At 38.9% G+C, this 26,436-nt stretch overlaps 1 protein-coding gene across 1 annotated transcript in view; it reads right to left on the bottom strand.

The window, feature by feature from the left end:
- EVC (Ellis van Creveld syndrome) overlaps positions 1-26,436 on the bottom strand; it is a gene marked incomplete at its 5' end in the record, with an annotated part of 52,902 nt that overhangs the window by 305 nt on the left and 26,161 nt on the right. The window contains 9 exons of the mRNA XM_010187447.1: positions 810-921; positions 2,113-2,206; positions 2,903-3,029; positions 4,974-5,079; positions 8,618-8,762; positions 9,575-9,781; positions 12,525-12,735; positions 14,004-14,113; positions 19,662-19,874. Of these exons, the coding sequence (XP_010185749.1) occupies positions 810-921; positions 2,113-2,206; positions 2,903-3,029; positions 4,974-5,079; positions 8,618-8,762; positions 9,575-9,781; positions 12,525-12,735; positions 14,004-14,113; positions 19,662-19,874 (1,325 nt within the window). The remainder of the gene's footprint in view (positions 1-809; positions 922-2,112; positions 2,207-2,902; positions 3,030-4,973; positions 5,080-8,617; positions 8,763-9,574; positions 9,782-12,524; positions 12,736-14,003; positions 14,114-19,661; positions 19,875-26,436) is intronic.

Here is a 26,436-nt window from a genome sequence, read left to right as displayed (position 1 = left end):
CTACACACGTATCCCTTGTTGGCTGTGGGAAAGGAGTGTGTGAAAAGGGTTGATGCCATCAGCAAAAGGAGCCATCTCCTGAAGTCAGTCCCAGGCTGAGGTCACTCAGGGGATAAATACTTTTCCCCAAAGGCCTGTGGCTCCTGAGAACCAACTGTTCGCTTTGCCTGTCAACAGGATTTTCTCTGCTCAATATATCAAGCCCCAGCAACCAGCTGGCTGGTTTGATCTGTCCCTAGTAATCAGCTGGCATCTTTCAGGTTTGTAGCCATTTCTTCTCCTCTAGTTAGCACCCCAGCATAAGCCAACTGAAACATCTATCAAGAAAATAATTGTTAGAGCTGCTACCCTCATCAGCCAAAGACTGGCGCTTGCCTTTGTTCCTGAAATAAAGGTGGAAGTTGAAAGCCCAAATACCACAGACCATATTTTGGTTGCTACATGTCAGCCTAGTTCCATCAGATTCACTTGTCTCTGCTGATTTATGCTGTCTGTGACTCAGGTTGTGAAAAAATCTAATCAAGGGAAATTTGGAAACAGTATTTCTCATTTGTCTACCTAAAATCAAAGTTATTTATAAAAGACGTAACAACACTGACAAGCAAACTCAGATGCTTTTCCTAAATTTAAAAAAGAGTATGGGGGGAAAAAAGGTCAAATGCATGTGAGAAGTAAGTATTAAGGAAGAAGCTCAGCTAGTGTAGGTGTTATATTTTGGGTTTGATTGATATATCTGCTTATGAAGTAGATTTCGTACTGCTTTTTATAAGTAGTTTTTCACATGCTCATTTTTTTAGCCTCTACTGTACCTGCATAAGCCAGAAGTAAGTCCAGGGGGCTCTTGAATATTTTCATGAGAATTCTCTTTGTCTTTCGATTCTGGTGTCTGAAAGGTCTTCCTTTTTGAGTCTGATTTTTCCCCTGAATTGCCAAATGCATATGGATTTATTAAAAAAAAAAAAAGAATCACAGACAGTAGAGCTTGTTTGGTTTTGACGAGCCAAAAGCAAAAAAAAATACTCTAACACTTCATACACACACATTTTTATTCCAAGGAAATCATTCCACTTTACATTAGAATATCTTTACTATCAGTTAGGTCTCACAGAGCAGATGTTGAACTTTCACAGCTGGTGAACACTGAAGTAAGTTTCCACAAAGTGCAACAGTTGAAATCATATATTTTATTAGCAAGTAAATGAAAATGACTTTTTACTACCAGCAAACAGAAGAAAAGTAACTTCATAATTTTATGTGATTTGAATCAGAATGATCTGATGTTAAAAGTCACTGTTTTTAGGGCCCTGAGCTAAGCTTCGACATCTGTTCCTGGTGTCATGGTGCATACCAGGACAAACAGCTCTGCACACTTGGGAAACAACCAACTGGGGAGAGAGACTTCAAAACTGTCCACGTGAGTGAGCTGCTTTTTCCTTTCAGGCACCTGTCTCACCTTTCAGTATCTTTCAAATGTAATGCCAAATGTTTCATTCGGATGATGACAGCAGGATGGCAAAGGCTCAAAGGATGAGAATTTCCTTGCTCCATGCAAATACAGATCAGGGAACACAACTGCTATTCTGACAATTTGTCCCTAAGTATTTATTGAATAATGAATTAGTCTAATTTCTTAAAACTACAGTAAATTCATACAAATACTCCAAATTTCCTGATTCAGTAAGATTTTAGTTCTGAGCATGTGTTGTGTGGGAAGGCTGATTCTTCCATTATCAGGAGAACGGAAACTGTGATTTGGCTCTGCTGTCCTCCCAGAGACTTAGTGATCAAGGTGAACAGAGCCCTTTTTAAAGAACGTTATAAAGACATGAAATATAATTCTGGTTTGAGCAAGGCAAAGCCTTACCTCAGTGGACACAATGTGATTTATTGGCTAAAGGACTGCTCTGGAATGAGGAACGGTGACACTTATTTGTGGCTCTGCTACTGGTGGACTGGGTGACTTTGAAAGATGGCCTTACTTTTCCATATCCCAATTAGGGAAATGGCACCAACAAAAAATCTCTCCTAAAACTCCATTGTGTTATATTGCATAATGCAGCCTGACATGTGGGTTTATGTGTTTTTTTCAAAACAAGCTAGAGTTGTACCAACCTGCTGACTTGCTCCTTTTAGAAGGCTGCTTCTTCACAGCCACTGGAACTCGGGCCAGTGCAGCTAACTCACTCACAAAGTCCTGCTCTGTTTCCTGCACACAAGGATAAACCAACAGTCAGTTACAGAACACAGCTTGATTCTGGGTTTTGTTATTCTACACATGGCATTGCAGAAGAAGGCATATGTCATTGCAGAAGCGCGGGAAACAATATGGCTAGCATCAGTGATGTGTTTCTTACTAAGATTCTTGATGAGTAGCTTTCTGAGTTGCAACAGCTTTCTGAGATTCAGTGAGAAGCAACTCCAGCGTCTTGTTAACAGCGCTGAACACAAACAGGCTGAGAGCATGTCTGTGATGAAAAGCAGGAGATCTGCCGTGAAACCTGGCTGGTCAAATCTACACTGTGTTTGGCCCTGACCCTCTCCTTGTCACGGCCATGAACTCAAGAACACTGATGTACAAGTAGGGAGGCTGAGTAGTCTCCATCTGATTAGGTAAAGGTGTTCAAGTAACCAGAAAGTGAGTCTGTACTTGCAACAGACACAATACAGAACTGACAGTGAGCACGATAGAGAATATAATGTCTCCCACAAGTCCCCAGTTCTATTTGTAGGAAATAGTCTCAAACTGTTAGCTGTCTGTATGTGTTACTAGGTTTTGAGTCATAGCTTCAATGGGGAAGACAGTGGTGAATCTTAGCTGAGATAGCAAAGAGACCCTTACACCCACGCTGATATTTTTTCCATGGACTGCTTCAGATCCCTGAGTTATTTTACCCTAACTTACCTTTAGCTGATTCTCTAACTCGGTTTCAAGGTGATGGAATCCCAGCAGCTTTTGTTTCAGAGACTCCAGACGAATTTGCTGCTTCAGTTCAAAATGAGACAAAACCTTCTTTTGCAGCAGCACCATCCTGGTAAAGGGAAATTTAAAAATACCAATGTTGTTCACCACCAAGGGAGGAATACAATCCTCGCAAAGTGTATTTAGAAGATATTGTAGAGAGAAAAACTCATTAGCAGTAACAGCCCATCTAGTTTCTCCTGGAACAAACAATTCTGTGGTAGATTTTCAGTTAGATTTACTGATTTTAATAACCTGTCTTGGCTCTCCATGGGATACAAGCTCCTTTCAGAGGTAGGAATTGCAGCAGGAGTTTGGATTGTCCATGCCTGGACTTCGGAACCTGGAGTTTAGCATTAATGTTGAAGTCTGCTTTCAAAACCGCTGTAGATTTCTAAATTCAGCTTTACTGTCTGCTTGCCAAAGAGACAAGCTGTTACAAGATCAGGTGGGAGGATAAGGGATTAAGAATAGGCATTTCATTCAGAGCTTTTTAGTATCAGGCTGAGACTGAGCCAGAAACATGGTAATTCAAAATGCAGCAATTGGGAGCATTGACAGTTATATTCTTTGCTTGTTTTATTTTGCTGATTAAAGATTAATAGTAAGACAGTAGAACCTGAATGGCTACAGCTTTGCTGAATCTGTATTTCTTCTGTTCTCCTGCCTGATCTACCTTGAAGTAATGCTGTCAGTCACCTATCACATCCCTCAGGGAAGAAGATAACGCAAATTGTTTCTGACATCTACACATAATGAAGCTGCTATTGTAATGGTCAACGCTTACAGAAGGTTAGCTTTCAAAATCTGCTTTTTGAACTCACACTCATAGCCTTGCACCAAGGGGAAAAGAAATAAAACAATCTATGATGAGTTTAAGAGGAGTTAGACAAATTAATGGAAATATTGTCATTAATTTACACAGGACTGGGATTTGACCATAAAAGAAATCATAAGGAAAATGGGTTTGATTACTATTGGTTATGAGACCAGCACAGATACTGAATAGTTACATTCTTCAATAACATATTTCTGCTTGCATGAAGGCCAATTTGACCATATTTTCTTTTAAGATGCTAGAATAAATTACAGGAGAAAAACTGGGACAACAGCTAGAAGTGAATTTGTATGTAAGAATCAATGATAAACTTTATAATGTGTAACTAACAGATCTTTTATGAAGCCCTTTATTACATATTAATTCAAACAAGGATGAAAAACAGAAAGTGGGAAATTATTTCTTTCACTTTATAAATAACAGAAAATCTAAAAAGAGAATTAACCTCTTTGCAATGTCAAAATTGCAGATGCCATGTTGTTCCAGATAATAAACCAAGAGTACAGAAATAAAATTATTCCAAAAACGTATCATGTGCATGCCAAGTCATACAGCTTTTTATGACAACTTATTCCTTTCCAGTACTTTTCCTTTCCTTTTTCCTTTCCAGTACTTTTTGTCTGGATTCTAAGTTTCACAAAATCAGTAATGAATGAAATATGATTTTTATTTAATTAACATTCAAGGGATTCCACTCTAAATTTACTGCAAGTAATCTTGATTGTCCAAGGCAGTCACTGAAATCTTGCCATTTTGAGTATTACTTATGCTTCAAACATTTTCTCTTCATTATGGTATATGTTTACTCAACAGCATACTAACAAACACAATGTTCAAAGCAGAGAAGATGGAACATAATGCATTAGCATTGGTTCCCATCCTACATTTATGTTAAATTTCTTTTAAAATTTGGTATATGTTTTGGCATGGTTTTTCATTCTCTCTTTTCAAACTCTCTGTGCATAGTTCTTCTGTCTGTAATTAACGAGCATCAGTAAGTCTATTTAATAAGAAAGTAATTCTCTGAGATCAAAGGGTATACATAATTTGGCAACAGAAATTTCTTTTCCAACAAATATAAAATGCAAAAGCAAGACATTTATTCAGCTAGACATTTATGTAGCTCTGCAAACACAACATTTCAATAGAGTCAGCAGTGTTGGTGCCTGCTCTTACCTTTGGTGTACTGTGGATGACACGTTCAGGAGGCCTTTGGTCTGTTTTTCTTTCAATGCCAGTTCATTTTCTTGTTTATTCTTAAGTCTGTTCCTTTCACCTCTTTCTGCCGAAATAATGTTTTCATAAAATTGTCTGCTCAAAATTACAGACTCTGAATTGTGCAACCATACAATTAGGTTTTAATCAGCACAAACTAATCCCTGTTCTAGATAGCCAGCAAAACCGGACATCAGTCTTTCCAAAGTCACTGTGCCTTAGGGATATCAAGTACTCACACACTCTTGCTCTGCCACTGTGATCTGTTATGCATCATAGTTTTGTGTATCGTTTAGCTGAGATGGTAATGTCACTGAATTCCTATTCTTATCCACTTCTCCAACTCAAGACTAACCGATTAACATGGAATTCAAAGCAGAAATGTTATGAAAAGACCTTGATGCCTTAAGCAAGAACTGTAATACCTAAACAAAAAATGCAATATAATGAAAGTCTCTGTTCAGAGACCACTTAGTCCTGGGAATGCCTAACTTCACTAGACGTTCCCTCATTTAATAGCAAAGTTTTCTGGGTACTTTTGCATATGCTCACATTCTGTGAGTAACGTGGTGTTTATCTGCTGACCAGGTTCCCGACTCCTGTCCCTGAAGGCCTGCCTGGCAGCAAGGCTTTAGGGCATGTCTGACAGATAGGACTAGTTTCCTTGCATCACTACTTTTAAATAAAACACAGAAGGAGGGATTTGGATGGGAATGTAAGATTAGGGTACACAACATTCATTTGGGGAGCATTCAACCTTTTCTGAATGCTTGGAGAGGCTGACTTCTACCGATGGTACCCTCAGGGAGCAGTTACTGAGTGTACTCTAGGCTGGACTGGGTTGCCAGGGCGAGAGGAGGTACTCTCTGCCTTTCTTCCTGTGGCTGTGCCACACAGACTGTAAATTCAGATGTATTAGACCAAAGGATACCCAAAGAAACAAAAACCTCTAGCCTGACATCAAGCACACTCACTGGGAGAAAGAAGCCTGGCATTATGGTCCTCACTCCCATTTAGCTATCACTGAATTAAATGCAGAAGAAATTTCCTAGGTGGCCATTCTAACCCCAGGGCTATCACAGAGTAGGTGGGTCTATTGCCAACAGTTTTTCCCATCTTCTGTTTTAGAGAGAAACAAGTGAGAGCATCTGGTGAGGAGGATAACACTCTCAGTGTGGTAATCATGCTTGGAGATCACCTAACCGATCAGCCCTTTCTGGAAAGGAAGAAGTATGGATGTTCTGCCTCCTGGCTGAGCTTGAATGGAAAGCAGTTGGCTGGCTAGCAGGACTTAGAGTGTCCTCGCTGTGCCCTGGAGCAGAGCTCCAGGCTGTTAAGAATCACAAAGAGAAATTTAAGTGCTTTTGGGGCCAATACAGCAGCTGAAGTGAGAAAGGAGTGGGGTTCTGCATCACAAATTTGGACTTAGGTTAAAGAGGGACTTACATGTACTAAAGCATCAAAGTCTCTTATTAGATGGTAGTGCTCTCTCCTAATGCAAAAAGCACCAACAAAGCTGAAGAAATTATCTGTAGGTATTGAAAATCTCAGCCGAGCTGCAGCATGTAGGTTTGCAATATATTTTCACTGTAGCAGTTCATTTGATCTGTAAATTTCAGCTGGGTTCTCTCTGGCCAAACAAATCTAAAACACTCCTGCTTTTATTATCAACATAAATACTCTCATCCTCCCTCATGCCTGTAGGCTTATGTTGCAGCAGAAGGACCTTCTTTTTCTTCAGTTGAAAAGAAAATGTGCTCTGCTTAAACATGTAATTTTCTTCCTTGTAGTTCACAGAACACCAATACACTGAAACAATAATATATCCACTCAAACTCTAGGAGGAAAAATAACCTAAATTAGTATTACCAGAAGGCTGACTGTGGTTCCAGTGACTGGTATTCTAGGTCTCACAAGCTAACAGGGAGACCAGTCGAGAGACCAGTATCAAAACACTGATGAAACAGACCGTGCAAGTGTATAATGACATTCATCACAGCTCAGGTAAGAGGAGCATTCTGGAACAGGATTTGGTTTTAATTCCTGCTTAAAGGAACTCAAATCAAAGGGATTTTAGACTCTGCAGCTGGCTGAATTGGGGCCAAAGAACTCTTTAGAGGGGCTTTGTGAGACCTTAAGTCACTGACTGCCTTGCTAGCTGCCAATGCCTAAAATACAGATTGTCAAAAATCCCCGCAGATTTTGCCTAACCCTAGCACTTCAGCTTCCAATACTGAAGTCTCCAACAGAGCACTGCAGAACAGATTGGTTCTGTCTTATAACCAGTGAACATATTTAGCTACTACTGGGGCGCACAAATCCTTCCTACCAACTCATCTCTGGATCTCAGCCTTCAGTGGATATGCCTGTTCCTCTTCAAAAATGCTTTTCTGTGGTTAAAGAATCATTTCTATTTAAAATTGCCAACTCTATTTTAGAAAAAAAAAATCCACTCCATGTGTCTCAAATACTCAGCCTCTAATGATATTGCTGTTTCGCTAACTTGCTAACTTCATTTAATGCCAACAGCCTTCACCCAGGGGAGGGGAGAGTGCTTATAAAAGAAATCAATAATCACAGATTGCTTTTGTTCTTCTGTCTTGAAGGAACTGAGCAATTAAAAGTAATTCCAGGAGAAACTGCCTGTATCTCACATAAGTGAGATCCAGCAGCTCATAAACCTCTTCAGCAGTTTCACAACCTGTAAGAGGGTCATGGTTTACAACTAAGAAACAATGCAGTAGCTCACAGAGTGTTCCAGGATGGGCACGTTTGACTTTTTGGTGTCTCCTCTAAAGCATTTCCTCAACTTCAGAGACAACAACATTTCACTAAGCCAAAAAAAGGACTGAATGTAAGAATCTACCCCAAAAGCTGAGAGCAGTCAACTCAGAGGAAGTGGACTGTCTGCCAATGATGTTTATGTTTTCTAACATGGGAGCAGGGATTGCAAACCCAGATCTACTCCCTTCTAGGGAAAAGATTCAGCTTGTAGGCACCTGTCATATACCCTCTCTCTCCCCCTATTAATATTTGATTCACTGATTAATTTTATTTGCATATATCAATATGCAAAGTTGAACAGTGTTTCTGGTAGACATTGGATGTACAACCTAATACTTGTATAACACTTTGCTTTCTAAATTCTTCTGCCTTGTGTTGAGGTTTAGAGCACCAGAAAATCAACTGCTGGTGATGTCTCTGATCTTAGCTTGGTGAACCGGAGTTCATGGTTAAACTATAATCTGCAACACTGGGTTCTCATTCTGTGTGTGTCTGTACCAAACTTCAAGTAACAGAGTGCTGCATCTATGACTATAATTCAACTAATGATTAATAATAACAGTTCTACCACTTCTCCTTCAAACATGGATATGGACTTACACATTCATTTTTCTCTGTTGCTTACTTTAAATAACAGATTTCTTTGCATATGCAAAGATATGCATATCTTTAAAAGCAATCTTTTCAGTGATAAGAAAATAAATCTATTAAAAGATGGACTAGATGATCTTTTGAGGTCCCTTCCAATCCCTAACATTCTGTGATTCTGTGATTCTGTGAAAAAACAAGAATTACCTTATAATTGTCAATATGATACACACCTTGTAAGGATTTCAGTTGTTGAAGCCTTTTCCCTTCATAGCCTTCTGTGATTTTTCCTAATTGCTGATAGTAGTTTTGCACCAGTCTATTGATATTATTGCTGGTCCCGTACACACTTTCTACAGCAGCTTCCACCAGTCTCTCCTGTATTACATGGTACAAGTCACAATTCATTCTATAAGTCAAAAACTGAAGGGTTTTGATCTGTCTCAAACTGAAGGCCAAATCTAATTTTGTATGTGCACACAAGATTGTGAATGCTGTGCTGTAAAAATGGGGCAGACTGAGACACTGGAAAACAGGTATTTCTATTAATCCATGGGACATTTCAACATGAAAGATTACAGTAAAATCTTTCTAATGTGCCCCACCTTCATCTGGGAAGGGGCCATTCCTCTATCTGTTCAATCTCCATAGCCCATTTTACCTGTCAACCTGACTGCCAGCAAAGTAAATCAGTATATGTGTAGCTCTACTACAACTTCCCATTATACAGAAAATCCAAATATTTACTTTGGAACAACTGTATTAACCTATAAAGTGAGTTTTATTTTTATCTAATTATTTATCTATGAATGCATATTAAGCTGTTAATATACAAATACTATTACTCAACCACAAAACCTTCATCAACAGATAACCATCTCATTTTCTTCCTCATTTTTGTTATTTTCTGTCAAGAAAGCTCTCTCTACTTTTTTTAATGCTCCAGGGTTTGGCTTAATAAAACCTGTTTTGGCTGCTATAGCAAGTCACTAGAAAATACTGTACTTCTACATAAGTGTTAGTTTATAAATAGTTTGCAAGGTATCTTGAGTTTTGACACAGGCTGAAATAGTCTCCTGCTGATACTTCTAGGCACAGGGTAAAAATAAAATAAATAAATAAAATTCCCTTCCATTTTAGCAAAGTAGCACTCATTTTGTTTGGAAAACTGCTGTTGAACATTTCCATACCTTGAAGTCCTGTCCATCATCTGAACTCTTTTTTCCAGCTTCCTGTCGGGCATGCTGCAGCAGTGTCCGCCCAATCACCTGCTCCATGTGCTGTTGAAGAAACTGAAGAGCTTCTTGAATTTCTGTGACTAGCTGCTGGTGAAATTCTAAATGGGTCTGCTGTGTTTCTTCCTCAAGACTTTCCTCCTCTTCCAGAATGTGAGACTCCTGGTAATCAGACAAAGAGATAGCACTGCAATTTAAATACACTGACAAACTTAGTCAGCTTAGCTTTAAAGAAACTCTCATTCAGAGTGTTATTGCTTTTATATTTAGAATAATCTAATTTCCAGCAGAAGTTTATGCAGAGTCATGTAATGCATCTGTCTTTGCAAAAAAACCTATTGCCTCTGTCATGATACACACAGTAACAGTGGCATTCTGTCCCAGTAGTCACTTCCAAGTGATGTATTTCCATCTTTGTATTCTGTACTGTTGAATTTGGTCTTATTTCTATTAAAAATATGACCAGTCTACATCAAATATCCTGAGTCCAGTAAGAAATAACTGTGGATGCCTCAATAAAGTGCACAGGAACAAGGCAAGTATACAGTTACGCACCTGAAATACTTGCACAGTTTGCTGGGTCTGTCTGAGAGAAAATTGGTATATTGGTACGTGTGGCCCTTGGGAGAGGTCATTAATGTGTTTTATAACACTTGGAAACCCTTTTCACTCTTGGTACATACAGCATCTTGTGGTGGTGAGTTCTACAGCTTACCCGCACATTTCTTAATTTTGAACCTGTCATCTAATAGCTTTGCTTGGTGCTCTCTTGTTCTTTTGTTAGAAACAAGAAATTGGAAACAAGTGAAAAATTGTTCCCTCTTCACATATTTTATGCCAGTTTTAAAATCTATGATATTTCAGAAGATGCCTCTTTTTTAAGTGGAAGAGTTCTAGTTTCTTGAGGTCTTTTGACCATCCTTGCCACCATTTTCTATGCTTCTTTATAAATCCACGCTCCCTCTAAACTCTCTTTAGCACACAACAATATACACTCACCAGCATGACCTGTTCTGTGTTCCTTATGTGTATTAGTCTTCCATAGGTTGCCTTCTATTGAGTTGCTGATGTCCCTCTTATAGTATATTCTCATTTAAGGCTAAACAACATTAAGCTGTTCTGGTAGATTAGACAGCATCTATTTGATGCCCTCTTGGAAATAAGAAATGGAAGTAGGAAAAGAACCTGCTCTGTCCACATTCATGTGTGGAATATAATGGTGTCCCTGTTAATGCTGGGTTGCTCTGACATGTCTGTCTTTATAGCTCAAACATATGTTTTTGATGTTCTTTTTTTAGACAGTCAGAATGTCATTAAACCATTTATCTTTTTTTAGGAGACCCAATGTCATGTTATCATGTTGAATCTAGGATTTTTTTAGTGTGTTTTACATTTTACATTAAATCAACAGATAGACATGAGACTGTCTACCAGTCTAAAATTGGCACAAGCTAAAATTAAGTTTAGTTCAAACAACAGCGTATGTCTGAAACTCTGATTGAGTGTCTGTAAATTAACATTTTCCTTAATTCTTTATACATTTGGTTCTAGTTGTGGAGGTTGTTCATAACATTTTTTTTCTCTCTGACTTTTCACAATTCCGTATCGAGGTCCTACTTCTTTGGAAGCAAAGATCTTCTAAGCTTATTTTTAGGCACTTCCTTGTGAGATGGGTTTTAGCTGGAAAGAGGCTGTAATGGAGAGAGGCCAACAGACCAGTAATACCTGGAGACTTTTCATTTTTGTAAGAGAACAGAGTGATTGCATCAATTAATGTCCCTGTGGGAGCTAAGTGAGAGGGAGTAGTGGAAAACACATAACAGGAGGAATGCAGCCATATGCATTTCTATTTTATCAGTTTATATTTTAATTCTTCTGAAGGTTAATGAGATTTTGAGATTTTCACACTTAACAGGAACTACTCAATAGTAGTATCAAATATAAGAATTTCCTTATTCCTCTTCCAAGTGGAGAAATAGGGTTTGTATTATGCAAGTCTGCATTAGAAGGATGCAAAATATTATTTCTCAGCTAATTACACAATGACAGCATGGAGCACAGAGCTGCAAAGTGGTGGATGGGTTCAAGACATACGTGCAGCAGCAGTGGGTTGGGCAGGGGCTATCACTGACACCCAGTAGGAAGGTCCTCTGAGGTTGAAATCTAAAATTAGGTGTTGTTTTAGGCAAGTATTTAATGCAGGTAAGTAAATAACCAATACCACCTCATGTATTAACCCTGAAAAACAGTCACAAACAGATCTGAAAGTGACTTGTGGGAATATCAAATCTAAACATTCCTTAAACTTTCTCCCAACTCTTTAACCTACAGAAGCCGGACTATTTCAAAGGATGTCAGGGGAATGGATGTTGAGCATCTCCTAATGGACAGAGGAGAAAGAAAGAAGAATGAAAAATGATGACGGTACAGAAGAAATTGCTAGGTCTGTTGGAGAAAGGAATTTCTTCTGACCCTCAAGTAAGAACTTTTCAAGTGTGTATTACGATCCCTAGCAGAACTCTGTAGGAATTCCCAGTAGGAATTTATTTTATCCTGAAACAGTAACTTATGTAGAAGTCCTTTATACATGGTGGCATGTCTTCTTTAACTAGTATTTTCATATATAATAAATAACTAAATAAGCTTGCTGTGATAACACATAGCACAGATAGCTAGGCAGTAGATAAAGGTACTAGGAAATTTCAAATGTGTGCCCAAACTAAAACAAGCACACTCAGGGACCTGCTATGCCTGCAGTGGGTGCATTTTTGACAAGAGAATATTTTTCTTCATATTTTAAACTTGAACATTTTTATTTTTGAGTTCTCCTATGGTTATACTTCTAGTACCAGACCCCACAGCAGATGAGACCCCTGGAGAAAAATTACTCAGATATTGTACCTACCACTGCCTTCTGTAGCTGCCACTGGTCCTCATCTTGGCAGGGGGAAGATCCCTTCTGCAAGGTATGTTGCTCTCTCAGTTCCTGAAGCAAGCTCTTCTTCCTGGACAGCCTCATACGGGTGAGGGCTGCCATCCCAACTCGTCGGAGGGTTAACCTTCTGAGTACTGAACACAGCAAAAGTCGGTGTTTTTGCAATATACAGTTAACAGACCTGTAAAAAGGACCATAGAAAATCAATCAGCTGAGCTGCTTGCTGATTTGGCACATCTGTGTTCAGAAAAGCCAGTGTTAGATGACAAGAGTTACTATTCACTCTGTGTAACATCTTCTTGTACAAAGCATGCCTTGAAGAGCTGCTCAGGTGTAAAGAATGGGTATTGTTGTGACAGACTTCTGTAACACTGAAGTTAAAATAAAAATAAGAAGAGATAAAAAATAATCTATAATTACATAGTAAACTTTTTTTTAACAGGAGACTTAAGATGAAAATAGAATGCAATCTGTAGGAAAGTTATTTAAAGAAAATGCAAGAGCATACCTTGGATTACCAAGGAGGCACATTGTAAAGAGACATTGAAGAGGCTTAGATGGCAGAGCAGACATGGCTGAAGCAAGTTTGTGGTGAATTTTAAACAGCAGAGTAAATTTTGAAGTTGATTCTGGACCAGGGGAGTGAAGTCTGTGTGCATATTTGTCATGGTGCCTGTATTTGACTTCTGTGTATGTGCATCATGAGCTCTCTAGATACCTAATGTTGGGAAACATTGAAGTCAGAGAACATGACTTACATTGACAACAATGTAAGGTTGAACTGAAAAGCGGAGAGAAAATAAAGGAGTGCAAGGGCAATAATATCAGTATTTCAAATAGACAAGTCTTCAAATGCTTTGATCTTTGGTAATGTGAAGACCATGGTGAACGAAGTCATTTGAGATCTTAATCAAAACAAGGCAGATAACACAGATCTGTGTTTTCTGAGATGTATCTCTATCAAAGAGACGTTTAGCTGTACAAAGATGAGATAAAACTAAGTCTCCTTGGTGAATACAGAGAATGCAAAAGAGGAGTCATTATCATCCAAAGCAATGGTCTGTGGTATTCTAATAGCAGAAAGCAAAGGTAGAGCAAAAGGTGCTGGACAGAACACTTTACCTTGAACAATATCCGACTCCAATGTGACATACAGACTGCAAAGACAAGCTGGTTCAAGATTAGAAACCACTCATAAACATAGGAGTAGAAACACAGAAAGCACACCACTTGACAAATCACAGAAGACTAGCTTTTCTATATACCAGCAGTCATGGTATCTCCATTTTTTAATTTGGTTTTGATACTCAGACAAAAACTAGAGTCACTGCCTCTCCGCCTGATGATCATCCTGCAACACTACTTTCCACAATGTAATGTACACAAGTTTTAATCTGTGCATGCAGCCGTGCAGTTTTACCCCCTGCCTACGGATAAAAGTGTACTTACTCATCACTGAGGCATCCCAGCCTGCTTACAACACCTTGAATGATCTTCTCTTGTTTCTCAGACAGGTGCTTTTGCATCACAGCAGACAGAGCATATTCCTTTACCCATAGCTAAAAGTAGGAGAAAAAATGACAATCGTAAGATACTCTAATTTCAGTCACTCTAGTCACCACATTATGATACAGGGGTTTATTTGAAGTTAATTTGTTAAAAACAATCTTCCCTCTCTTTCAAGAAACAAACTCATGCTGAATTAAAATTATTCTACTTAGGAATATTTTTTTCTCAATGATCAAAGTCTTAAACAAAGCTCACTGAAAAGAAAGGGAGGCTTTGCACTGGTTTGGATCAGCCCTGAGCTGTGTCTCCTGCAGATTTTCTAGTTTCAGCAACAAAGAAACAAGAGAAAAAGAATAATACAGCACAAAATAATGCACTGACTCTTAGCAGGTTGTGGTATGTTTTCTTGTTTGTTAATTTCGTTTTTTTTCCACTAGTAGCCAATGCAGTTTTTATTTTCACTGAACAAAATAAAGATATCATCTTTCATCACGCTTTTATGGACAGTACACAGTGCTAATAGTTAGAAATGGAGATCGTGTGATTAGGTCTACAGACTGCAAGTTTACAGCTCCTTCAGGGTGATATTTAGACCTAAGAATTTAGCCTTTAAATGTTTTAATGGATTTGCCATTAGACTGTAATGTTTTGCAGATATGGACTTAAGGTTTTGTTTAGCATACTGTCAGAATTTAATGAATAATAAGCCATAAGATGAAATGGCTGTAAGGCCCTGTGAGATGAAGAGTGTATTTCAGACTACACTGGCAGTTGGATAAATGCAGATTGCCTACAGACATATGTAGAGCCCTAAATTAAATATAATACTCAGGCTCTCTGACAGCTTCACTTCATGTTCTAGTATCATTCAGAACACGAGGGACTAAATTTTCTATTATTGCAGGCAGCAAGGTCTCACTAGATCAATATGTTTGGCAAAGAATTAGATATGTAATTGCAGCTCCTGTTAGTGTTAGGAACAAGAAGTGGTACTGGGCCTTCCTATTGGCTTGTATAGTCTTTTCCTATGCAAGCAGTGATCTATGGAGCAGAGAGGCTTTATCTGTGAGCACACAATGAACTCCCCTGGGAAGTGCAGACCATCAGAAAACACATAATCTTTGGCTTTAAAATAAAAATGTATTTCTTTCTTGGATAGCACCTTCCCTGTAGCATACACAGCAATACATATAACTGACTCCTCTCCATGCAGAAAACCTTATCAAAACAGATGCTCCTGAGCAGGATGCCTGGGAAGGATGGGCAGGCACTCAACAACAGGTGACAGATGGAAGGAGTGCAGCTGAGCATGAGAAGCACAGCCCGAATGTCTGTATGGTGCCTGGGAGCCCACCAGGTTGCTCTCAGAAAGAGCCGCAAGAGGTACCTGTGCGGCCAGACCTCAACCGATTTGAGTCTAAGCGATTCTTAAAATCACAGAGCACAGCCAAGCACAGTGCCTTCTCCGATTGCATGCTGCAAGTGTCAAATTAAGGTCTACCAGGTCTCCAGGTATCACCGTGACAGATGGCAAATACTTGCCTGAAGTAATAACTGTAACAGTGCTTCCCTTTAGCCGCTCTGTGGATATGGCTTCCCAGTGTCTCACACCTCTCTGCACACACTTTGTAGATCCACTGCATTGTGTATTCTAATGTCTTTTTCAGCAGATAAAAGAAAGGCTGAAGATGACCTTTTGCTTTCTAGAAGTATTTTCCTTTTCACTGAGAGCCTGCCTGTGGCTCACAGATCTGGACCAAATACATTTCTGTTCTTGGGAATGGCCTTATTTTTCTCAGAGACAAGTCAGTACGGAGTGGGGAAAATGCTGCTGCTGCACAGACTCAGCATCTGGAAGAGAGTTTGGGCTCTTCAATTTCTGCATTTAACCAGTAAAATCAGTGACAAAAGCATCATAAATGCTCCAAGGAACATCTGACTCCTTGAAAAGAAGTCATTACAATCACTATGAAAATAAAAAGTATAAAATTAAGAAAAAGCGATAAAACGCACACCAGTCAAAACTGATAAGCAGGTGCTGGTTCAACTTTCTGGGTATCAAGCAATGATGTGGGAATAGGTAGAACTCTCCTCACCCCGTTTTTTTCAATGTAAGCTTCTTGGTGTTTTGCTTCCTGGCAACAAGTCCATTACAAGACCTTCTGGAGCACTGCTAATGTTAAATATTACTCTCTGGCAATAAATGTGAGGCATATGCCTTTGGAAGTAATGAAACCCATAAAATATTCTGAGTTAGACCTCAGATACAACAGAAAATCAGAACAAAGTAAGCTCACTCTTTTTTTTCTGCAGCTCTCAGTTTGACTTTTCTAGCACGGATTCTTAGGAAATCGAAGGAAAGCAACTTCTTCCTAACAGCCTGTAGGTGGGGTGTGATGCACATCGAATGCCAAGCAAGTACCGCAGCCTAGCTTAGCAGTCTGCTCTCTGTAAGCACTGCCCAGGCAGAAGAGCTCGTCTGCAGAAATTATGAGGTAGGGGGCTACGTGGGGAAATGCTCAAAATATATTGACATTAGTAATTTATTTTCATTTGCCTCACTCCCATCCTCAACAGTACAAGGCAAAAGTTAAATACAAAACTGATTTTTTCTTTTCAGTATTAAAAGAGATTCTGTTCCCCCAGAGGACATCATATTCAAGGTATGCATAAACGCCAGGAAAGATAATCTCAAAGAAAAATGCAGTTCAAGTAAATGGGAAAAATGTCTTTTTGAGCCACCTTGAAAAGCAGACATAAATACTCTGGTGAAAAGTCTTCTGGTGTTAGCCTTGCCAAGTCTGTAAAGCAGGTGAGTCTGTAACTCTTTGTACAGTACATTTATCAAGAGGCAAGTGAAACACATATCTCCTGCTGGAAAATGCCTGATAAGTTAAAAGGCCTGTCAATACAAAAGCTGATTTACGATCTTCTGTCATATTCAGCACTGTAACATCTATAGAATCTCCTAAATGACATGATCACCTGTCTCAAGTGGCCAATACCTCTTCTTCTTTTCTTAAGGTGGAAAGCCAGTGCTCCTTTGTGTAGGATGCAAGTGTCAGCTTATTGCTTAAATGTGCATGCTTCTGCATTTATACTATGAAAGGGCCAATAAATGCATTATGCCTTTGAATGTAATACGACTTGTGTGATGCTTTTCAGGGTCGTTTACACAGGAAAATCTGTCAGCCTAGCTTTAGTGGAATAGTGCTATCTCCCTGTATGCCCTCTCTGGAGATACAGCAGACTTGTTTCCCGTTTAGTATAAACCCCTCCAAAAGCCACACGCATTAAGGTAAAAATGCTACTTAAACTCCTGCAAAGAATATAATCTTGAGGAATCACACATTTTCCCACTAGGAGAAACCCTTGTCTCTTCTAGAGATTTATCCCACAGAATCACTCATCCTTAGGATAGCTCTGTAGGCTGCTAAGGAAAATTCTGTGTTGAATAAGACCCAACTGCAGTGCTAGTGACCCAGAGAACAATGTGAGAGCTCTGTTATTGCTAAGTGAGTTTCTCTATAGCTCAGTAATTACTGTTAATGATGTCAGCAAACTCTTTATTTTTTTTATTATTTTTTAACCTAGGAAGCCATCTGCTTTATATTATGAATGCTATGGTACACTGGAAGTGATAGAAAGTCAAATTTCTAATTTAAATAACCTATCCTTAGGCATGACTGGAACATCTGAATTCACATTCAATGAATCCATCAGACAGTGCTGCCCCAAGAGCTATTATCCAGCAACTGGCTGCTGGAGATGAACTAATCCTTTTAATCCCTTGAGAAATAATCCTAGGGTGTGGTTACTCCACTCAGTACTGTGCCTAATGACACGAAGAAAGGAATGCATAAACAGCATTTTTTGAACAAAACTTTAGATTGAGATATCCCTCTTTGTGGAGAGTCTCCTAGCCATTAACATTCCTTCTGGTCCTGAATAATGGCTGAGGTTCAATGGGACAGTGGAAGGACCAGAGCAGAAGAGTCCTAACATGCACTCTGACTTCTGGGACTAATTGTAAATTGCACACCAGAACATCCTCCTTCTCTGACTGTGGTGTTTAAAGACAGCAGATACCACTATGGTGCTTTGGGCTCCACGCACTAAGAGACATGCTTGTAGTGCACCTACTAGACCAGGCTGCTTAGGTCATTCACATACAAGGATAGGCAATTTGTGAACCCTTGGTGAATGTGCAGATTAACAGCAACCTAAAGGTTTAAGCTTTCCAAGTCAGGTATTGAAACTCAGTGTTGATAAAAAGGGGCAAAATAAAAAAAAAAAATTGGTATGCTGAATTCAAACACTAAATGCCAGCCAGCAGTCCTAGAAAACACAAATGCTTGCCCTTAACTCAAAGCATGTTAACAGACTCATTGGCATCTGTGGTCAGTGCCAAGCATATTTTAGTTTAGTTTGCTAGATATCTCCATGACACAGAAACAGAAGAGGCAAGCAGAATTGTTTTTCAAAACAGTTAAGAGGTGAGTTAAAATAAAGTAAACATAAAATGATCAGGGAGGTGCAACCTCCAATGAATTTCCAAAGAATAATTTTACTTTTGTATTGCCAAGGGTGTTCTAAAATCACTGGTCAGCAAACTGCTCTACCAGATTTAGTAGGAAGCCCACAGTTTCCTGAATCTCAGAGTTTTATGGAAGAACCCTAAATACGAGTGGGTAGAAGCAGTCTGCAATAGTTAGGAACTCAATCAGTACCTTATTAACCATGTACTGGATTGTCCAGGCACTTTGGAGAATGAGGCTAGGGAAAAGTATGATTTTGCCAGTGTTAAAGAACTTTGCCAACCTTTTATTTAAGAGGCTCCAATTATTCTAAGTCACAGCACACACTTGACATATGGGAAGGAGCACACCTTTGTATAGAGAAGGTCCTTGACTGAGCTGTGTTAGTCTTAAAAGCAGTGTAATGGTGACATAGCACTGCATGAATAAATTGAAAGTATATTTGAGTTCCAGCCCAATACTGAAGATACCTGCCTCCACATTTTCTGTTGTTGCTTTCTTCTCTGGTGTTAATGCCCCCTATGCTGGGCACAAACACAGCAGAAAAGTTGGATGTGTGCTCCTTCACCATCTCAGAGTAAAGAATAAGTTTTATATAAAGTGTATATCATATGTTTCCAGTTATTACAGTATTAATACATAAAAATGATTAAGAAATACTTAGCATTGTAAGGTCTCCTTTTTCTGTAAACTGTACTCATATGTACCCTCTCCAAACAGGCCAGCTAAAAGTTTTTTTTGACCTGTTCCTGTAGATGCTCAAGAGTTGAGGACATCAGACAGCAACCTTGCCAAAAAAATGTTTATGTGCTGACAGAGCCATCAAACACTGTGGACAGATGTTCAGTAATTACTCTCTGACTCTTCTATGCAAGTGTACATGCAGAGCATATATATTCAATCCATACTGCAGGTCAAACTGTCCATCCTCAGTCTGAACCTGGGCTACATATTTATACACAAAATACTCCCCACAGATTAATATCTTGATAATTTTTTTCCATATCCCTGTTTTTAGACGTTGGGAGTCTGGGGTCCCAGAATGTAATATGGGTCTTACATCTTTTTCTTGCAAAAGTTGTTCCTGGAAAAGCTTCCAGCGTCTCTGGTGGTGGGTCTCCCATTTCTCCAGCTGAGGGACCAAATTCTCCTGCCACTCCTCTTTCAGAAGCTCACATTCTCTTACAGAGAGGTCAGTCACAACTGGCAGGGTTTGAAGAAACAGCTCCGTCACCAACTCTGCTAAAGCATGGGAAGCTTTAGTGTACAGCTCCTAACAGAAGGACAAAGAGGGACAGAGAGAGACAGGTGAGAAAGTGACCCTCCCGGCACTCTGAAGCTGTTTCACTGCAAGCCTCCATGAACTCAGTGAGGAAACTGTGTCCCAGTGAAGGTACTGGGCCACTGGCCCCTAGAGCTAAAATCCAATGCCACTAATGCTTGAGTTAAAAATACCAGGTTTTGTAGATGGAACAACTTGAATGTTTTGGTTCAAGGCATTTCAAGGGTGTTTAAAATGCAATAGTGGCATAAACGCATGAGACCTTGAATTGTAACTGTTGTAAACATGCAAATGCCATACAAAAAATATCTCATTCTACTGGCTATGGTGATGTGTTATAAAAATACTTTATGAAAGGGGCTGTGGAAACAATTCTGTCTAGCACAACACCTCATAGGCACATTTTCAAATATGTTAATATGAAATTATTCAAGGCAAGAAAGAAGAGTTAAAGGAGACAGTATGGTATTTAGTTAGACAAAATTAACATTAGTCACATTAACAGTTGGTCCTTCAAAATATGACGGCCTTCAATGCCTTCTGGAAAGACAGAATTATTCAGATCCCTTCTGATGCAGAGAAGGTTCAAGCCTAGCAAAACAAACAACTTCTGGTAGTTTTATTAAAACCTGTCCCATATGAGTGATTTTCAATTGCTCAGGCTGTTTCACTCGCAAGAGTTTGGATGATTTAGTCAGATAGCATCCAAGCAAAGAAGTCTTTTCAAAGTGTGTAATTTCACTGTCAAATACAGAATGATTATATGAGCTGTATTTGCAAACTTGCAACAATTTGAGATAATCTCTGAGGAAAAGGCATGAGGGCAGGTAGCTTTCTCCAGTGGGAGAGAGAAACAAAAACATTGGAAAGGTCTCACAGACACTGTGGTACTCCAGCAGCATGAAGAGCTACTTTTGTGTGAGTTCCACATGATCTTATCAGCCTGAAAAGCTTTATTACCTACTTGGTTTTACATTTATTGTGTATCACTGTTAGCCCTCTTGAAAACACTTGTATTTATTTCTTTTCCTTAAAATACAGATCATGCTTTTGAAACAACCTTTAGCATTCCTATTGCAAAAAATGTAAGTCAAGTACTTCTAGCTGTTGCTTTATTTAAAATATGGGTTTAAGTACAACCTTTTAAGTGACCAACATCTAGAACCTCTCAACAGAAGCACAGACATATTTATTTAAACATCAAAAACAGCTCATAGTCATGAAAAGTTCTAGTCTTCTTTTTTCAGGAGAAACACAGGTATAATGTACTATTGTGTAAGAGTCCATTACAAATGCTAGATACAGGATCATAAAAAACCAAAGTAAGAAAAAAAAACCCAAACCAAAAGAGAATGTTAAATTGCAAATTCAAGAAAACAAAAATATGTGTTTGTGCCCCCATAATGAAAAATTCTGGGTTCACATCCTGTTTCCACAGGACCTTTATCTGTCCTACATTTAGGTTTATCGATACCCATTGAGTAAGTAGATTACTTAAAAATCCGTATTCTGTATTTCTCATTTACTGTAAAATACCCAAGCTGTGCACTGAATACTAAATTATTATTTTTCTCCTGGGATCCCTCTAGGATGCTAATCACCATATTAATGAGCTGTTTCACAAACAATAAATAGCTTATCTTAGCAGCTCCCCCCAGTAACCTCTACTTATGGATAAAGTCATGGCACAACACTATCAGAAGTGTTCACTACACCTTTGAGATGAACTGTCTTGATTTTTTGCACTCTCTTACCTGTTCAATGCACGCAGCATTTTTACAACCTGGCTTCCACTGGCTTTGTTTAATCTCAAAGTGTTCTGAATTCTTGTAAATTGGGCTACAGGTTTCTGAAACTAGGTACTGGGTTTAAGTATTAGAATTGGTAGTAATAGACACAACGATTTAATAACTAATTTCCGGTAACATTCTCCCATTTCTAGCCATTGCTCACAATCTGGACATAGCAGTATCATTAGGGTAACATTTGCTACACAGGTGCATCACCCCTACATCTTAATTATTAGAGTCACCTGTTCCTGTTACAAGAAGAGGCAGGGTTTATACAATCTTAATCATCTGTGTAGTTGTGGGCCTGGCTTGGCTTGTCAACACTAATGCAAAACGGTTTGTTTGAATTCTCTCTTCTGCTGCTATATATTTTAAAATACAAGTCTCCAAATTCTGGGATTCAACATAAGCTCAAAGATCCTATGCTTCTAATCTCCGTATCCCACACAACATTTAAAGAAGGATCACTCTATCTCTGTAAAACATCTCTTCTCTGAGCTTTACTTGCCTTTACTGGGTGTTCAGGGATAAAAGTATTTCTCTTGGATCTGAAATAGCTCAGAAGCAGTCTAGAGGAGTCTGTGGCATTTCTATTGCAATCTCAAAAGATCTCAGGCAGGGTGTTAAGAAACTCTATTCTTAAACAGAGTTTCACCCATCATAGCTAAATCAGTTTGCAACACATTTTGCTGCAGAACTGATAGCATTTCCCTGGCGTGCTGACAGCCCTGTATTATTATTTACTAGGAAATCTTCTTCACAGAACATAAAGAAGGTATTTTGTTACTTGCCTTCATGCCATTTTGTTTAAAGACCAAGTAAATAGAATTCTACTTGTACTCTCGGCAGCTTCATATTAGACTGTATACTCACCTTTGGAACTACCAGAGTGGGTACACAGCTACCCAGGAAAATGTGACTAGGTCCTGTTTCCACAAAATTACTTACCTACATCACCTCATTAATGTGATTGGCCAACTTATCTTTAGATCAAAGGAGCTTAACTACTTGTTTGCAAAATACTTCCTGGCCCTCTGCTGAAACTGGTGTATGAGAGGACAATAAAGTGGGATTAGAATTCCAGATGCAGTTTTTCATATCAACACTTCCTTTAGAAATGAAAATGTTGGGTGACTACATAGAGGGGAAGCAGGACTAAGCAGGACTACTTTCCTTACATTTCACATATGTAGCAAACTGGCACTCAAAGCAGCAGGAGGCCTAGGCAGGTGCTGTTATGTCCCTGAGATGGTGACTTTTCACAGGGCTGAACACTTTATCTTTAAGTTCTGTTAGAAATTTTCCTCTGTGCAGGACACAAATCCTGCACTTACTGGTCTCATCTGTGTCCAGGATCACAAAATAAATCACTATCAGCGATGCCTATCAAAATACAAACTTCAGTGTTCAGGGAACCACTGGCTGCTGGCTTTCTTCATCTGAACACATAATCATAGCGACATTAGACCCTAGGCAGTCCTCGCAGCCCAGACACTAACACAACACCGTGGTCTACTCAGAGGACATGCCACATGCACAGTATGATGGCCACACTGTTTAATGTAGCCCTGGAAAATACACAGTGGGACTAGCTTTTAAAATTTGGCAGGGGAAACTGTAAGTCTATGCTTTGGAAAGATTGATGATCTGATTGAATTCTACCAAAGCGACTCAAACTAACAAAATAGTTCAAAACTATCTGTACTCTGAGGAATGTACTTGATCTGAAGCAGCAATAAAGTCTGTCTGTGAGCAGGATGGTGCACTAACTACTATAATGCTTATTTTCCACAGGAAAAAAAGAAAATTATTTAAAAAATCCTACAGCTTTCAGGATCTTATTTTTGGACTACAACCCATACAAAACAGTTCTTACAAGCTTCCTGATATGCCATCTCTTGTTTTTAGAACTTTTACTTAATGAAATTTATTCAAATTGGTTCCATTAATAGAATAGCTGATTGCAGTGTTGAATGAACCTGTTTGTAGTACCTGGCAGTCAATCTGAAAGCTTTTCAAAAAATCTCCAGAGAAATTCATCAAGCATCAAGAAATACCATGGGGTATGCAGAAATAAAATGGGCTCAGATTAAAATGCTGAGTGCATCTGAATTTCAAACAAGGCAATAAATATATAATTTTATCAAAGACCAGGGGAAATATACATCTTATCAGATTTCATCACAAAACCAAAGAACGACAATAGTGCTCACCCTCAAACCCAAATGATTAAAATGTTTCTATATGCAGATGAGAATAAAGCAAATAATGAAATTCTGAAGCAGGAAAATATATTTAGAAAGGCTGGTTGTACTATATTTTAAATGCCAGTCACTGCCTAGTATATATTATCTCCAAGAGGCAATTACATAGCTATTTGTTAACTTGTGACAGCTATTTGTTACCTTGTGATACAACAGCATTTCATTAAAATAATTAAAATTTCTGGTCGAAGTTGTAGAACACTCTTGCATGTACGTCCAGAAGCTCAATAACTAGGGCCCTTGAGGTAAGAGATTTATCTCCCAAGCCATACTGTGTCTTATTAAGGACAGATTCAATACTCAGATCATATATCCCATAAATACTCCAAACATTCTTGGACATCACTGACCACTAGAAGATGAAGATACCTCACATTACAAACTCACAATAAACAGGAAATAGCTATATTCCCCAGGGCTCAGTAACTGGGGCTAGTTCCATTTAATATCTTTATCAACAACCTGGACAAGGAGATCGAGTGCATTCTCAGTAAGTTTGCAGAAAACACCAAGTTGTGCAGGAGTGTTGCTCTGCTAGATGGTAGGAAGGCTCTGCAGAGGGACCTGGATAATATGGATTGATGGGCCCAGCCCAACATTATGAGACTGAACAAGGCCAAGTGCCGGGTCCTGCACTTGGGTTACAACAACCCCATGCAACGCCACAGGCTTCAGGATGCGGGGCTGGAGAGCTGCCAGGCAGAAAAGGACCTGGGGTTTTGACTGACAGCTGTTCAATATGAGCCAGCAATGTGCCCAGGTGGCCAAGAAGGCCAACAGCATCCTGGTATACATCAGAAATAGTGTGGCCAGCAGGACTCAGGAAGTGATCATCCCCCTATATTTGGCACGGGTGAGACCACACCTCAAGTACTGTGTTTAGTTTTGGGTCCCTCACAACAAGGAAGACATTGAGGTGCTAGACGCACCCAGAGAAGAGCAATGCGGCTGGTGAAGGGTCTGGAGCACAAGTCTTATATGGAGTGGCTGAAGGAACTGGGGCTGTTTAGCCTGGAGAAAAGGAGGTGCAGAGGAGATCTTATCACTCTCTACAACTGCCTGAAAGGAGGTTTTAGCAAGCTGGGTGTCAGTCTTTTTTTCCCAAGTAACAAGTGATAGGACAAAAGGAAATGGCCTCAAGTTGCAGCAGGTGAGGTTTAGATTGGATACTAGGAAAAATTATTTCCCCAGAAGGGTTGTCAAGCACTGGAACAGACTGCCCAGGGAAGTGGTTGAGTCACCATCCCTGGAGGTATTTAAAAGATGTGTAGATGTGGCACTTAAGGACATGGTTTAGTGTTGGACTTGGCAGTGTCAAGTTAATGGTCGGACTTGATGATCTTAAGGGTCTTTCCAACCTAAGTGATTCTGATTCTTCCCCTCTGCCATGTGATGAATTCTGGAATGCTAATTGCAAAGTGAAACAAGTGCCCTGCTTTTAGGCATCTTAACACTAATAAAACACAATGACATTGAAGTAATCACTAGCACAAACTAATAAAAAAAGTTTGATTTCCATGCATTAAAAAGGAAGTTCATTGAAATTCCAGTTTTGACCCTTTACTGGTCCTTGATTTATGGAGAATTAGACTTATGGATTCTGTACATCCTTTTTAGAAATGTGTCTTTGTAGATAAGGTTACGTCCTTTACTAGATCTAACTATTAACAAACTGTGAATCCATATAGTGGTAAAATACATTTTCTTATGCAGTAAGGAAAGAAGCAAACTTCAGAATAAAGGCTATCCAGATCAGGCCTCTTGTATCAGCTTTGATTGAAATGACTAGATAAACTTTTATCAGTTCCCAAACCCAGAACTTGCTTGGCAAGAGTTCACAAATTTAATCTATTAGATTATGCTGTCTTTCAGCCTTTTTTGGGGGTAAATCACATGGCAAAATTTTCAAAAGTAAGCATCTAAGTTGGAGGCCTCTTGATATGGATTTCCATCTGAGGCAAGCTGTGGATGATTTACCTTGACAAGCAGCTCGCTCTGGATACTTACATGCAGTCAACCCCATGAGAAACATCCCTTAACTGTAACTTATGTTAACAAAATTACATAAGGAAAATAATGAGTAAGTTTCTAACAATATGTACTATTTATTTTGACGAAGATAAATTTTCCCCTTGTATTAGCAAAGTAAAAAATAAAATTCTTTGCTTCAACCTCACACTCACGTTTACCCATTCATAAAATGTTTACTGTCTTGCTCGTTGATAATACTCATTACTTAATAGCTTTTAGTCTAAATTCCTGTGCATTGCCATGTTCTGTCAAGTCAAATGAAATAACATTCTGGTGAACTGCTATCAGCAAAGGGGAATTATAAATTACAGTAAATTATGTGTTTTTATCGGTTTAATGTTATGGCTGAGGCAAAATAATTATCTTACTACAGACTATATAATTTTTAGCTGTTAATTGATTTCCTTTTTAGCAATCTGCATGTTTCTTTTCTTTATAATGAACTGTTAACCACCAACCCCTTTTCAC

Source organism: Mesitornis unicolor, unplaced genomic scaffold (assembly GCF_000695765.1).
Source record: "Mesitornis unicolor isolate BGI_N332 unplaced genomic scaffold, ASM69576v1 scaffold16106, whole genome shotgun sequence".
Taxonomy (NCBI): Eukaryota; Metazoa; Chordata; class Aves; order Mesitornithiformes; family Mesitornithidae; genus Mesitornis; species Mesitornis unicolor.
This window is presented reverse-complemented; position numbering and strand designations above follow the sequence as displayed.